General features: G+C 47.9%; 2 protein-coding genes across 4 annotated transcripts; one reads left to right on the forward strand and one right to left on the reverse strand.

The window, feature by feature from the left end:
• Window positions 1-66: 66 nt before the first annotated feature.
• On the forward strand, window positions 67-8,587 carry ABHD1 (abhydrolase domain containing 1). 2 transcript variants are annotated; one of them, XM_072633976.1, is made up of 9 exons: window positions 67-245; window positions 4,152-4,312; window positions 4,928-5,110; window positions 5,370-5,415; window positions 5,630-5,742; window positions 6,027-6,200; window positions 6,356-6,404; window positions 6,493-6,658; window positions 7,045-8,587. In XM_072633976.1, the coding sequence occupies exons 1-9, from the start codon at window positions 132-134 to the stop codon at window positions 7,266-7,268; spliced, it is 1,230 nt and encodes a 409-aa protein (XP_072490077.1). In that variant the 5' UTR covers window positions 67-131; the 3' UTR covers window positions 7,269-8,587. The 2 variants fall into 2 exon arrangements, with proteins under 2 accessions (XP_072490077.1, XP_072490078.1); XM_072633977.1 differs by lacking the exon at window positions 4,152-4,312 and having other exon boundaries at window positions 68-245.
• Window positions 7,946-13,309, reverse strand: PREB (prolactin regulatory element binding). Of its 2 annotated transcripts, XM_072633974.1 has the most exons (9): window positions 11,679-13,309; window positions 10,802-10,994; window positions 10,353-10,579; window positions 10,050-10,130; window positions 9,822-9,946; window positions 9,410-9,583; window positions 9,191-9,263; window positions 8,803-8,962; window positions 7,946-8,621 (listed from the first exon to the last, which is right to left on the reverse strand). In XM_072633974.1, the coding sequence occupies exons 1-9, from the start codon at window positions 11,811-11,813 to the stop codon at window positions 8,527-8,529; spliced, it is 1,263 nt and encodes a 420-aa protein (XP_072490075.1). In that variant the 5' UTR covers window positions 11,814-13,309; the 3' UTR covers window positions 7,946-8,526. The 2 variants fall into 2 exon arrangements, with proteins under 2 accessions (XP_072490075.1, XP_072490076.1); XM_072633975.1 differs by lacking the exons at window positions 8,803-8,962; window positions 9,191-9,263 and having other exon boundaries at window positions 9,410-9,602; window positions 9,800-9,946.
• Between the last annotated feature and the right edge of the window lie 973 nt (window positions 13,310-14,282).

Raw genomic sequence — 14,282 nt, forward strand, 5'->3', positions numbered from 1 at the left:
CGGGGCCCCTACCGTCCAATCGTGTGCACGGGGTGGGGCCCAGTGTTCTGGGGGGTGGGGCTTCCCTTCAAAGTTGAAGACTCGCCCTTGGAGCCCGAACTGGGCATCTAGAAGTGAGTCTTGGGCTGAGGATGCTGACCGCACATCCAGGCCTGCAGGATGGCTCCTGGAGCGAGCTCGTCCTTTTCCTCTTGGGCCTTAGTGTCGTCTTCTACCTGGGCTACTACTGGGCATGTGTGCCCCAGGTGGGTGCGCTGCCGGGGATTCTGGGCTGCTTGGACTGGGAGCAGGGTCAGGGATGTCATCGAGTAACGTACAGTTGTGGGATACATTGCAAAAGTGTTTGGGTTCCCCGGCCTTACTTCTTCCCCAGGGATTCTGAGTGACTCTAACGCCAGCTACGGCTAGCGTTTCCCCATCTGTCACACGGGGATTGTAAAAGACCGAACCCCTGCCCCATTTGTCTTGGAATTGCCTGAATCCTCTAAGAAAGTGTTGGCAGGTTTCCTATCATTTTGACCATAGCTTTGGGCTAAGCACCGGCTCTCAGGCACCTTTTGCTTGTAGAGAGGGAGATGGTGGGAATGAAACTAAGGTGTCTGTGCAATAGCTTTAGCCATTCAGGTATATGTCAGAGCAAAAAGGTAAGTTCCCTGGCAGGGCAAAAGAAGTAACCCTGAAGTCCTAGGAATCAGCAAAACTGCCATCATTCTATATTTTTCTCTTCCCATGTTGGCTGGGCAAAAATCTCATTAGTTCCACTGGGTGAAAGGGCCAGGCTGTCAGAAGTGTGCGGGGGTTGGTTAAATTGCTCAACTTCAAAACTGCAACTATCCGGGTCACCTCACTCAACTTAGAAGTGGCATAAGGAATCGTTTGAATGCTCAAAGAGCTGCCACACCCAGGTTAGGGGATGACTGGGTAACTGTGCCTAGCTCTTGCTCTTTCAGTCCCTGAAAGACTAGACCCTCTGATCATCTAAATAGTGGGAAAATCTAGTCAGGAGGCAATGAATGATTTTATAAACCAACATTTTAATTTGACTTAAAAAACAAATAAAATGTATTACTTTCAGTACATTTAATCCAAATTCAAAGCTGTACTTCCTCTCCAATTTTCATTAAACTTTTTTGTTCCAAGGAGTTAGGTCTATCAGGATAGTTTTATCATTCCCACAGTATGATAGTATATCACATTACAGTATACCCCACCCCCACCAGCAAAATCAAAAACAACCCTAATTTCACCTCTGAACTTTGAGAAGCTGTTCTAAGCTCCTTCTTTTGAAGCAAGTTTTGTTTATTCTGATCACAAACATCGGCAAGAATGGTTCCTCTCTTAAACTTTTTTTCTCTGTTTATAACCAAGTGTAGAGATATTCCTGACACCTTTAATGGGTCTTGAAACACCAAATCTTCACACTGTGGTTAATGTAAAGGAAAATTTCCAATCCATGTTAGTAAACTAGTGTTAGAAAGGCAATATGGTGTTATAGAAAGACCACTGAACTCAGAATCAGGTAAAATCTGAATCTGAAAATGCCAGCCTGAGCCTCAGTGTCCTTATGTGTAAGATGGGGATAATAATATCTGTAAGTACTTACCTCACAGGGTTATTGTGAAGATCAAATGAAATAATCTATGTAAAGTGCTTAGCAATAAATATTGATATTATGTAACATCATATGATATATACTTGAGTAGTAGTAGTTGCTTTTCAGCAGTGATGGACTTGTCCAAGCACATTCTCACTTCCTTGTGATCCGCAGCATACAATATGGCCATGAAACACTTAGGTAGGGTGAAGCCCATAATCTATACGGGAATCACATCCACTACCTTATTAGCACTCTAGTATAATCAATCAACAAGCATTAATTAAGCACCTATTATGTGCCAGGCCTTTGTGCCTCCTTGCAAACTAATATGAAAGTTTCAGATAGTTTATTAAGGAGCATGGTAGATCCCAATGGCCATTAAATCATCAGTGTGATCTCCCTGCTCTCTAAACCTGCCTTTTTGATTACAGAACAAATCCTTTTATTAAGGGTACTTGTTCTGTGAAGTTTGGATTCAGTCAAAGGGCTGAACTTGGTGACCTAGAGGGGTCATATGTGCCCTCGAGGCCACAGGTTCCCCACCCCTGGACTAATCTCTTCTTTTTTTGAAGAGTTGAGTGAGTTTGGATGTAAGATGTTGCATGTGTCATCAAACATGGTTGATCAAGGTGTCAACTGGTTTTGCTGAGCTGCATTTTTTGGTTTGGTTTGGTTTTGCTAAATATTTTTTCAAGGGAAGGCTCGATATTCAGAAATAAATCTGGCATTAAAAAAAAAAGGGCACAAATAAAATAAAAATGTTTGGCTTAACTAGCCACATGGAAAAACAAAGGTGATAATGAATGCCTGTTGACCAGATTATGGCATGCAGTTAAATGGACAACCTATAGAATGTGTGTGCGTGTGTGTGTGTGTGTGTTGATGCAAACGAACAATGAGTTGAGTGAACCTAGAATTAAGTGGGAGAAAAAGAGATGAACAACCTTCAGGAAACTACAAAGTCACTTTAATGACTCTTTAGCTTCATAAACGAAAGGCCCATCTTCTACCAATATTCTATTAGTGCTGTTGTATAGGTGCAAGTCATGAAACGCTACAGCCTTTAAAGAATTAAAAATGAGTACCACTCAGGGCAATGGAGAGATAAGGTGGATGTGAACAAGCTACAAACACTTAGTAAATGAGGAACTACAAAGAACTACAGCAAGAGATGTCATTAAAGAAGCTAGGCTAGTCAGGCAAAGAAAGCAAAGGATAACTGATAACTTGTGTACTCCACTGGCACACCTCTTGTTGTCAGGAGAAAAGGAGGAAGGCCTCCAGTACACTGGGTGGATCGCCTGTGGAAAGACCTGAATGAGTTTTACAAGATGAATAGGAATGACAGGTTACAATCTGCACCTGAAGGCAATCTATACATCCCCATGTAAAGAATCCATCCAAGCATTTGGGTGATGTGGTGGGAAGGGATGGGACAGCTAGGACGACTCCATGAGTACAACCCAACCCTAAAGGAATCCTACCAACACCTACCATTTATCCTTATTTGACCTGTTCAGGACTGTTTTTGAAATTTTGCTTCCCCTAGATTAGTAGTCATTAAGAGGCTTCAGCCTAGTGGAAAGAGTGCTCAGATTTAGAGTTTGAAAGACTAGGGTTTATATCTCACCTCAGGCAGTTTTTGTGTGACTAGGCAAATCATAATATAATCTATCTCTCAGCTTTGGTTTTGATTGTAAAATGGAGCTAATAATAGTATGTACATTTACAGAACGGCTATAAGGATCAAATGGGCAAAATGTAAACGGTGCTCTGTAAACTTTAAATACTATACAAATGGCAGCCATTATTATCATCTATCCACCTAAAACCCACAAGGCTTTTAAGTGCCTTGGGCCACATAGAACCAGTCTGTAATTTGAATAGAGCTGACCATCTGGGTTGCCATCATGTGAGTGGATTCATTTCCCAGAACCAGGCTGGGGTCTCAGTGGTGCTGGTGAGGTGGAAGCACATTTCCTTGTATACTTTTCTGTGGGTAAGTGTTCCACAAGTGGTTTGTTTGCTATCTACAAACTGTGTAATTAGCTTAGAGGTGAGTATGGGTGTGTTTCTATTCCCTGAAATCCTGTACCAGACTGCAGCCAGCCACTGGGATGCTGTTGCTAATAATCATTTGGATGTCTGTTCTAGTCCAATGCAGTGCAGTGCTGGGTTATCCCTGAGCAGCCTCTGGGATTATGTTGGGTCAGCCCTGAGGTATACACATTCCAGGGAAGACTGAAGAATCTGCTTTTGGTTGGACATGTCCTGTCACTCTATAATCGATTTGGCGTCCTAGCAATTTTTCAGACTGGGAGTGTATGGGAACTACCACTAAACAAGAGAAGATCCCCTCACCCCTACAGGTCCACCCTGGTCAAGACCACAATTACGGATCAAGGTTCAGAGGATACTAGTCCCTGGGGATGGATAAGGAGCCATTCATCTGGTTAGTCCTCCACTAGAGTCTGGTGTTACACCAGCTTTATTGTGGGAAGCAGTGGTGGGCTAAGAAGTGAGAATGAGATAAGACTGTGTTCTGTGGTTACAGAAGCCTCTCCTGGTGGCTAGGCCCCAGTTCCGGGCCTTCCTGAAGCAGCACTGCCCTATTATTACGGAAACATTCTACCCTACACCCTGGTGTTTCGAAGGGAGGCTTCAGACTATCCTCCGAGTCTTTGTGCAGTCCCGGCCCCCTGTCTCCTACTGGAGGTGAGAAGATCTGAGGGGTTAGAGAAAGTCTAAAAAAGAGGGAGCTCTGTTTAGCTATCTGACACCATCCCATACTCTCTGGGCTATGCACCCTGGGTAGAACTTGAGCACAAAAGTTCTCATCACACTACATACTAAGGGTTGGCCCTTAGGCTTGTCCTCTTGCCACAATTCTGCTTTCTCATTCATCCTGTGATTATGGACAAAACCCCTCTTTAGGAAATGGCTAGGTCTGGTAGCTCAGTGGCGTCCAGTTCAAACAGAGACCCTTGTGACAACATATTGACTCAGTAAACCACAAGTTAATACTGTTCTATTTTTATTTATTTTGTTAAATGTTTCCCAATTACATTTTAAATATGGTTCCTGCCACACTTCAGAGTTGTGCTGGCACAGCCAGTCAGCAAATCTGACACCTGTCTAGTTCTTATGTCTTCCCCTACCCACTAAGCCACTACAACACTAAGGTTGGTCACTTTTATTAACTTAGCTTTGGGATTCTGAGGTAGGGAAGGAGAGTTACGTCACATGGGTTTAGAGCTGGGGTGTTGACAGAATTCTTAGAACAAAGGTCTAGAAATCCCTAGGTATACTTCTGTATACACCTTTCCACAGCGAGGTGCTCCAGACACCTGATGGGGGACAGCTGCTGCTAGACTGGGCCAAAGAACCTGAGAACGGCCAATACCCTGACCCTGTCAGCCGGCCCACTGTGTTACTGCTCCCAGGCATCACGGGCAGCAGCCAGGAGACCTATATCCTTCACCTAGTATACCAGGCCACTCTAGATGGTTACAGGTAAGAATGGTAATCGAGGGTGGCTGGCAGGTGCCTGAATAGTAAGGATGGAGAAACAGATGCAGGGAAGAAAGTGCAGAAGGAGGGGTAGCCTTCCCTGAAAACAGATGCTGAGAGAGATCTGCTACTGGGAGGTGGAGAGAATTCTGTGGATTTTAGACTTGGATCCCCTCATGACTGGAATCTCTGCAAGATATCCCAAAAGATATAAAGGACTTCTAGGGTGGGTCTGGCTGAAATGTGCCTGTTTGTGCTATAGGAGTGTCGTCTTTAATAATCGGGGCTGCCGTGGGGAAGAACTGCTGGTGAGTTCCATCCCCTTTTCTAGCATTAAGTTCTCAACCCTCTGACTCCCATTGTCCTCAGCAGTCTTATAGCCTTTGCCCTTGTCTCTCTACAGACGCTGCACCTATCTACATCACTCCCCTCTTCCACCTTGCCCCACTGAGCTACCTCATCTCCTGGAGCCCTGCCCCTTTCTGCCCATTCCTATGTCCGTGTGACACTATTTGTCCTCAGACCCACAGGGCCTTTTGCGCTGGTAACACGGAGGACCTGGAGATGGTTGTGAATCACATAAAGCACCAGTACCCACAATCCCCACTGATGGCTGTAGGAATCTCACTAGGAGGGTAAGAGCCAGGGTTGACAGAGCTGACCTTCCTTAGCAGAAATCTCTATCACTTTTTTCATTCATACCTCCAACAGGCCTTTGGCCCTGCTTCCTGACAGACCATGATCATCCTGAATAGGCCTAGCTTTCAGCTAATTGTTCCTCTTCCTTTCCCTAAGCGACCACTCACTTTACTCCTGGTTACCTTATCTATCTCCTCATTTAATGATTACCATCTCCTAATGGCACCAGTCTAAACCTCCCCTCCTCCCCCTTGGTGGTTCTGATTCCAATCTCTTGCAGGGTCTTGGTGCTGAATCACCTGGCACAGACAGGTAATGCCGCAGGGCTGATGGCAGCACTGACCCTGTCTGCATGCTGGGACTCCTTTGAAACTACCTGCTCCCTGGAGACACCACTCAATGCACTGCTCTTTAACCAGCACCTCACAGCCGCACTCTGCCAATTCGTGGGACGGTAGGGCAGTGCCAGGGTTGGGAAGAGGGAGGACGTTTGAGTACAACTGGTGGTGGCCAGTGTGGGAGAGGGATAATTGGTCAGGCTGGAATTAGGGAAAGATTACTGGAGACCAGAGCTGCAACTGCTCCCCTGACACATACACTCTACTACAGACACAGGAAGGTGATCGAGAAGAAACTGGATGTGGACTATGTGCTTAAGGTAGAGAACTAACCCCCCACCTTCTCCCCAGTCCTTGAGGAGCCCTCTTCACATCTGTCACCACTAAGCTCCATTCTGTCTCTGTCAGGCCCGTACAATCCGCCAGTTTGATGAGCGCTATACCACACTGGCCTTTGATTATAAAGACTGTGACACCTACTATCATTCAGCAAGTCCTGGGGCCAAGGTGGATGCAATTTGTGTCCCTGTGCTCTGTCTCAATGCAGCAGATGACCCATTTTCCCCACCTCAAGGTGAGTCCCTTCATTCTCAGCACTGAGAGAGGTAGCATGGAATAGGAGATAGAGTGCTAGTCAGAAATCCTGGTTAAAACCTCACCTCAGACACTTCCTTACAGTAAGACCTTGGACAAGCCACAGTCTCTCTGAAGTTCATTCATCTATAAAATAGGAACACTAGCACCTCTGTCTCACAGGACTGCTGTGAGGTTCAAATGAGGATGGCAAGGTGATTTGAAGACTTTACAGTATGACATGTTAGCTATTATTCTTCAAATTCTAGGGAAAATTGACCCGAGGACCCAGTGCAGGGTGTTGAGGTCATGGGGTCATAAGCCTCCATAAGGCCTTGGGCTCCTGACTTCACTCTCCCTTCCCTCTCCTCCTCCGTCCACCCCCAGCTTTCCCATTACAGGCTGCTACACACTTGCCATATGTTGCACTGCTGATTACATCCCGGGGTGGCCACATCGGTTTCCTGGAGGGGCTGATCCCATGGCAGTACTGCTACATGAGCCGCCTCTTTCACCAGTATGCTGCCGCTGTCTTCCAGCATGCAGGGGAACTGCATGCCCTCAGTGAAACCCCACCTTCCTTGGAAGACCAAGGGCTGACAGACTCCTAGGAGAAGAGCCACAGATCTCAGCTCAGCTTCCCCTCATTTATTAAATCTTAACTTCTACTTGTTTTGACTCAGTGAGGTCCCTTCTCCTTCCCTTATGGCTAGGGATGACCCAAACTTACTGTAGCTATAGCCAAATGGGCTAGCTGCGGGTCAGGTATGTCGGTCTTCTGTTCTGGACACTAAGAACGCTTTCTCCCCCTTCCTACCATTTTTGTAAACTTCCACATCTTATTTGTATTAATTATTTGATTTGGCTAGGCTTTGTTCACACAGGCAGAGATAATAGGTAATGGCCAGTGCTACAGGAGACTGGAAACCAACCAGATTGATTGGGGTGAGAATATGGCCTTTCTGATAAAACCCGAGACCTTTACTAGCTTCAGAGTTACCCTAGCATGAAGGTGATGACATTCCCCACATAATAACTAGGAGAACTGACAGAACTCAGGAGGGCTAGGTGTGCTGATCAAAGGTAGCCTTTCCAAAAGAATGCTGACCCCCTTCTCTACCCTTTTCCTCCTCCTACTGTGGTCTGATGATCAGCCACACTTGAGGTCCTAGAGACAGAACTGGCTATTTTCTTCCCCTGCTCCCATTCTCCCAAACCCTTGCTTGTTTCATTTTAGGCCTTAAGTCTCCCCTTGTGTGAGTGAAAATTCAACATAATAAAAAACCTATTTTTGAGGCATTATTGGTCTGCTCATTTTTTTGTGAAACCTCCAAGTCCCATATCAGTTAAGGACTGGAACACTGATTTAATCTCAGTGGCAAATGACCAAGATCTGCATGGAAGAGGAAGGATGAGATGTGTTCACTTCATCTCTAAGCAGCAAGGGAGATGAGCCCCTCAAACAAAGTAGGGGTAGCATAGCCACCGAGGCTTCAGTCATCTTCACATTGTTGAGGGGAAAGGGCTGTCTGGCCCCTGGCTAGCAGGGGCTGTGCAGCATCCAGACTCTAGGTGAGGTTGGGACACCTGTCACATTTTCAGTCCTCTCAGGAACAGTTTCAGCTTTGCTCTTGGAAGGAGCAAAGAGTGGTACCTCAGAAATTGCTTAGATGAAATGAGAAGAACCTGTGCCGAGAGCCCAGGGTTCGGCAGTATTCAGCCTTTAAGTGAGGAGGGGGCCACTATCACATTCCTTGTCTTCATGGGGCAGCTTCAGCTCCAGTCTGTGGAAATAGTGGTGCCCTAGGCCTTGACTGGCTCCGGTCTTTTCAATGTCCAGGGTCCTGATCCCCCGGGAAATAAAGAAGGCTAGAGAAAGCCTGGGAAGGTATTCTGAAGCAGCAGGATGGCCAAAATGATGAGCCCAGCACACAGTAGCAGCAACAACCACACAGGGACACTCCCTAGGAGAAAGTCAAGAGAATAGGTACAGAGCACTCAAACAAAGTACAGGCCAGCCTAGCTGGGGCAAACTGCATGTTGAGAAAATGGTGGTGCTTCCCAGAAACAACACTCTACCTTCCCATTCCCTCCCTCTCCACTTCTGCTTCCAGGTCTTGCTATCACTATCTCCCCCAAACTCACGCCGAATGGGCAACAGATGCAGCTGGCATCGACTGTCCACAGCTACAGAGAACAATGCCGCTTCATGAGATCCCAGCAGCTCTCGGCTACGCCCCTGCTCCGGCAGGAAGGCCACATCTGTCACTACGATGCCATGAGCCTCCCGAAGATAGTAGAGGCGCTGGAAAGAGGAGGATGGAAGCTCAGTCAAGAAGGTCACAAGTACCACTTAGGCCCTTCCCACAGCAAATACATATGCTGGACCAGCAGGTCTTTCCCTCCTTGTGCAGGACTGTTCTCCCACAGACGAGACAAATGGGTACAAACACCCCACTCCCACTTCCATTCCTCTGGATCTCCCTCCTGTCCTTCATGCTATCCCATTTATGATGTCACCCTACCCACTTACCTGAAGGGAAAAAGAGATGTAGATGGCGACAGAGCCAGTGACGGTGCCCAGGCCTAAGAAGGTGCCTGATTCACTGCAAAAGGGTAACTTTCATCAGTCCTATAGTGTCTGCAGAGATCTTCAAACACCCCTCCCTCCCATTCTCTCTTGACTCAAGACCCACTCTCAGCTGATAATTTGGTAATTTCAATGTCTACCAACCCTATTACCAGTTCATACCTGACACTGAGGCAGGAAATGACCTCGTTACCACAAGGCTGGGTCCGAAGAGGCAGGAAATTATGGCCATCCCAGGCTGTGAGGTAGCAGGGTGGTGGCCGGCGTAGTCGCTTGTGGGGAATCTGCACTGTGAAGAGCCGCAGCCCAGCAGGCTGGTCTGGCACCCACCCAAACCTGGGGACCAGGGGTGGTGCTATTCAGATCCCCACAGAGTTCCTCTTACCCTCCTCTATTCTCAATGGATTTAGAAATGCTATTTTCAGGGACCAATGGTAATTCTCAACCCAACTCTCCCCATCTGTGTTTTTTGGGGGCTTGTAGGTGGAACTAATCCCTATCCCACTCCTCTTGGGCCCCCCCCCCCCTTATGCAGAATTCTCCTCCATACACCCTCCCTCTTAAGCCCTCACACCTGCAAGCTTGATAGCGGTAAGGTGTGTCAGGTAAAGGAGGCAAGTTTTCATCCCAGCGCAACCCTGTCACCAGCTGGTCCCTCTGCCATACACAGGCCTTAAAATCCCAGCCTGCTGTCACCATCTGATGGAGAAAGAGAAAGAAGGACATGCAAGGATCATTAAAGAGACACACTTACTCCAAAAGCTGAACTTCTAATCTCTTTCCCTGTTTCCAATATCCTCACCTTGTCACCAGGGCCCAAAGTCAGGTCTTCAATCTCCCCATCATGAGCTTTGAACTCCAGAACCTTTTCAAGGCTAGGCACCTGCAGCCAAAAGCACAAATATATAACTCTGGACCACTGACAGAGGCCAACTCACTTTAATTTCAGTGCTCCCTAAACCAGCTTTCTCTTCCCACTCAGTGCTTGACTCTCACAAACTATCTCAGGATTTAATCATCAAATTCACCCAAGACCCATTCCAAATTCTCTAACAACTTAGGCCTCACCCCAATCCCACACCTGCCTATCCCCAGAAACCCGCACCTGCCAAACACGAACAAAGCCATCAGTGCCCCCAGTGGCAAGCAAGGTATTATCATGATTGAAACACACAGTCTTCTGCAGTGGGTCAGAGCCAAAGTCTGTCTGCACAGACTGCAAGTTCTCCACATTCAGCTCCACCTCCTCTCGCTGAGTTGATGCCCCAGTTTCTTGTGTTTCAGTGGTAGCTCCTGTCCCCTTCCTTTGCCTTGGGCCCTGCTCCTGGGAACCTGCAATCACAAATTGTGGTTCTAGATTTCTCAATAGTTCCATTTGGCTGGTCTCTGCAAATTCTACCATATGTCATAGGAGGAGGACAGTGATGTAGGTTTGTAGAGATGAGATGTTTCTCCTCATCAGGTCCAGGGTGTAAGTAGGTAAGGTAAGAGAAAAGTCAAAAGGGGGATTCACTAGTTCCTTTCTTGGGAGCAGTTTGAGATAAGGCTTCTCACCTGCATCATCTTGTTTGTCACTGGTCTCCTGCTCTTGAGGTCTGAATTGAAGGAGCTGACAGCTAGCATCCTGCCCTGCAGCAAGAATATTGCCTGCAAGGGCAAGGTTCATGGTGGCCTTAGTCTCGGTGTCATGGGAATGCAGCAAAGAGGCACTCAAAGCTCCACCAATCTGTTCCAGTTGCAAAAAGTGCTGTGGAAATAGAACAAAGTGAGGTCTGCTAAGCCCGTGCCCAGGACAGCCTCAGGGCTCAAGGAGTTTTAAGTCTCCTAGGACTCATCAGGATTCATTTTCAAGGAAAGTCCCTGGAAATTCCAATTCCTGGCAAACCTCTCCAAGGAAGGCTATCTGCTTCAGTTGATTACAGGGGTAAAACCTGCAAGTCCCCAGAAGCTCTGATCTCTTAAAACCTCAGAAGGGAAACTTTAACTTGGCCGTGTGCATTTCCCTTACTGGAGTGAAGGAAGTGGTGAAGTTTTAGTTTTGCTTGCACAGACCGATGGCAGTGAAAAACCACAGCAGGCACTGCAGACATTCTGCTTTGAACCCAGCTAAGCTCCCTGTCCGGGCAGGGGTACATCAATGCCACAGGGCAGGAAACAGACAATGAGAGGGAGGGGAGAAACGACAGAGCTCAGCAATGCAGGGTGAGGAGTCTATCAGTTTTGGGGTCTCTGGTGGCACGTTATACTAGACACTGGTGGGGGGGCACCAGGGGCCTCTAAAACATAGGGGGGCGCAAACGTCACCGGAAAGTGAGAGGGAGGAGAGGGGCCCCGGGTAGCCGGTGACAGGAAGGAGAGAGAGGTGGTCCCGGATTGGGGAGTGAGGCGGATCGACCCCGGGGTCCCCTTCTGGTCGGGCCCGGCGGCTCACCACTCCATTCTTGATGCCAGTCTTGGCCGCGCCGCCCCCGCCCGCGGTGATGAGGAGGCCGGTGCTGGGTTCGACCCGCAGCGCGTACAGAGGGAATGGCGCCCGGTACAGCTCCGGCGCCCGGCGCCGTCCCATCGTCCAGCCTGCACGGCTCACAGCGGGCTCATGCCCGGTGCTCGCTCGCTCGCTCGCTCAGCCCACCCTGGATGTCTCCCCGAGGACTCCGCTCCACGCTCGGCTCCGACCCCAGCCCAAGAGCAGCTTCCTCTTCCCACCGCCCAGTGAACCCAGGCTACAAACGCCCTCACTGCGCAAGCGCGCCCATCTCATGGCCTCTCATGCGCAGGCGCAGGGTGACAGTACACGTCAGCACAATCTGGCCACCTTTCGCCGAGACGTAGGTCACGTGAGCAAGGGCACCGAGGTCTGAGGTTCCTCTGTACGCCTGCGAGGTCCGGCCATTTCTGTGCAAGGCACCGGAAGTCTCCTTTACAACCACTCCTGGAAGAGTAATGACGTGTACGGTTCCGGTACAGCTTCAGTGCACGGGATTGGGGGCGTGAATTCTCGCGAGAAAACTCAGTAGGGTGCTTCCCTGAGATGGAATGGCTCAACCTTCCCTCCCCGAAGGCCGAACAATTGTGACTTTTTCTTCATATACTGACATTTCCCTCTCTCTTTAGCTAACGTTTACTTATCCCTAAAGTTTGCCGAGCACTTGCACGCCTTAGTCTCTGTTGTTCCCCCCACAAGCCTCCGGCACAGGTCTTTTAATCTCATCCCCCGTTTTACAGATAAGGAAACTGAGGTTACGTGTTTTTCGTACGTAGAGTCACGCCGCGAGTGGGGACCCGGCATTCCAGTGCAGTCATTCTCGTTTCCAGAAGCTCGGAGGAGGACCCAGAGGGGAGGCCCTCATTTACATCCATCTCTCCATATAGTTCGTTCATTCATTCAGTAAAACTCGCTAACCAGTGGCCCTAAGAAGCGGTAGCATCCGAAGCTTCGGACCTCCTTCCCCCCAGCCCCAAACCGTCCCGACGGGGGGGGCTAAACTAGGAGGAGGGGAGCCAACCAGCCACAAACCTGTCGGGGTATTGGGGGGGCGTGGACCCCCAAGCACAGGAGGACGTTCCCTGGGGGAATAGGCAGGTGAGAAGCTTGTTCCAGCGGGCGTGAAGGCTGCTGAAGGAAGCAGGTGCTTGGAGCCTGGTTAGACGCCCTAGACACCGCCCCCTCATCCGGTCCATCCGGGGTAGCCTTGGCTTCTGTCCTGCACATGGACTTCAGGACTCGGTGCAGCTCTGCTTCCCTTCAGTCCAATTCACCCCAAAGTCAAGATGACCTCTGATGTCAATCGGTCCTTTAACAGCAGCCTTTAAGCACCTACTGTGTGGTGGCTCAGGCAGAGCTCCTTCAGGAGCTCCAGAAATCTGGAGAGTGAGAAACCATGTTGCCAATGTTTCCATAACTTGTTATTTTGTTGCATTTTATACCGTTTTGTTACTTGATATTCACTTGCTGCTGCCGCTGGTGGAGCGACTTTTTTACTCTGTGTACTCTATGAGGTCGTGCGATAAATCCTGATTGGCCCGAAAAGAGTGGGGAGTAAAGTTTAATGTAGAAGAGGAGAGAATTGCTATAGCATTATTATTCTTTTAACTCAAAGCCAGGTAGATTTTGGGATAGTCATTTGGGACCCTGTTACAGCTACACACGAACACATATATGTATAATGTTTTTGAGGTTTACAAAGTTATTTCTTCACCACAACTCTGGGAAATAAGTAGTACAAGTTTTATTAAATGGGGGGATAATAAATTCTACAATATTCTGCCATGGTTAAAGCACAAGTCAAATTTAGTTGGCGTTCAATTCCAAAAGTCACATTTTAGGAAAAATATTAATCAGCTATTGAGTGTCCAAAGAAAGGTTACCAAGTAGACCTCAAATCCTGCCACACGAGGAGAAATTGAAGGACTTAAGGATGCTTAAGGCAATGTGGACCTGATATTTTTAAGTATTTGAAGGGTTGTTATTGGGAAGTGATTAGATTTGTTAAGGTACCAAGAGGCAAATTTAGGTTGGATATCTGAAAAAACTTCCTAACAGTCATTAACTGTTTTCAGTCATGTTCAACCCTTCATGACTCCTTATTGGGGGTTTTCGTGGCAAAGATACTGGAGTACTTTGCTATTTCCTTTTCCAGCTTCATTTTACAGATGAGGAAACTGAAGCAAACCGTCACACCTAACTCCAGGCCCCCTAACACTACTTTCTTTACCACCCTCTAACACTTAGAATTATCCTAACAATTAAAACTATCTAAAAGTGCCTTGATACTGGGTTCTCTCTCACTAGAACTCTTCAAGCAGGGGCTTGATGGTTACTTGTCAAGGATACTAGAGAGGGGATTTGGGTGCAAATTGCATTAGCTGGCCTTTTAAGTCCCTTCCAATTCTGAGAATCTATGATTCTGTTATCCCCATTGTGTAGATGAGGACATTGGTGCTCAGACAGGTTGAGGGGTCTTGCTCAGGATGACACAGCTAGTAAACAGCACAGATGAGGTTGGAGGATCAGAGATTTAAAATTAGAAGGGAC

The sequence above is a fragment of the Notamacropus eugenii genome, chromosome 1 (genome assembly GCF_028372415.1).
Source record: "Notamacropus eugenii isolate mMacEug1 chromosome 1, mMacEug1.pri_v2, whole genome shotgun sequence".
Classification (NCBI taxonomy): Eukaryota; Metazoa; Chordata; class Mammalia; order Diprotodontia; family Macropodidae; genus Notamacropus; species Notamacropus eugenii.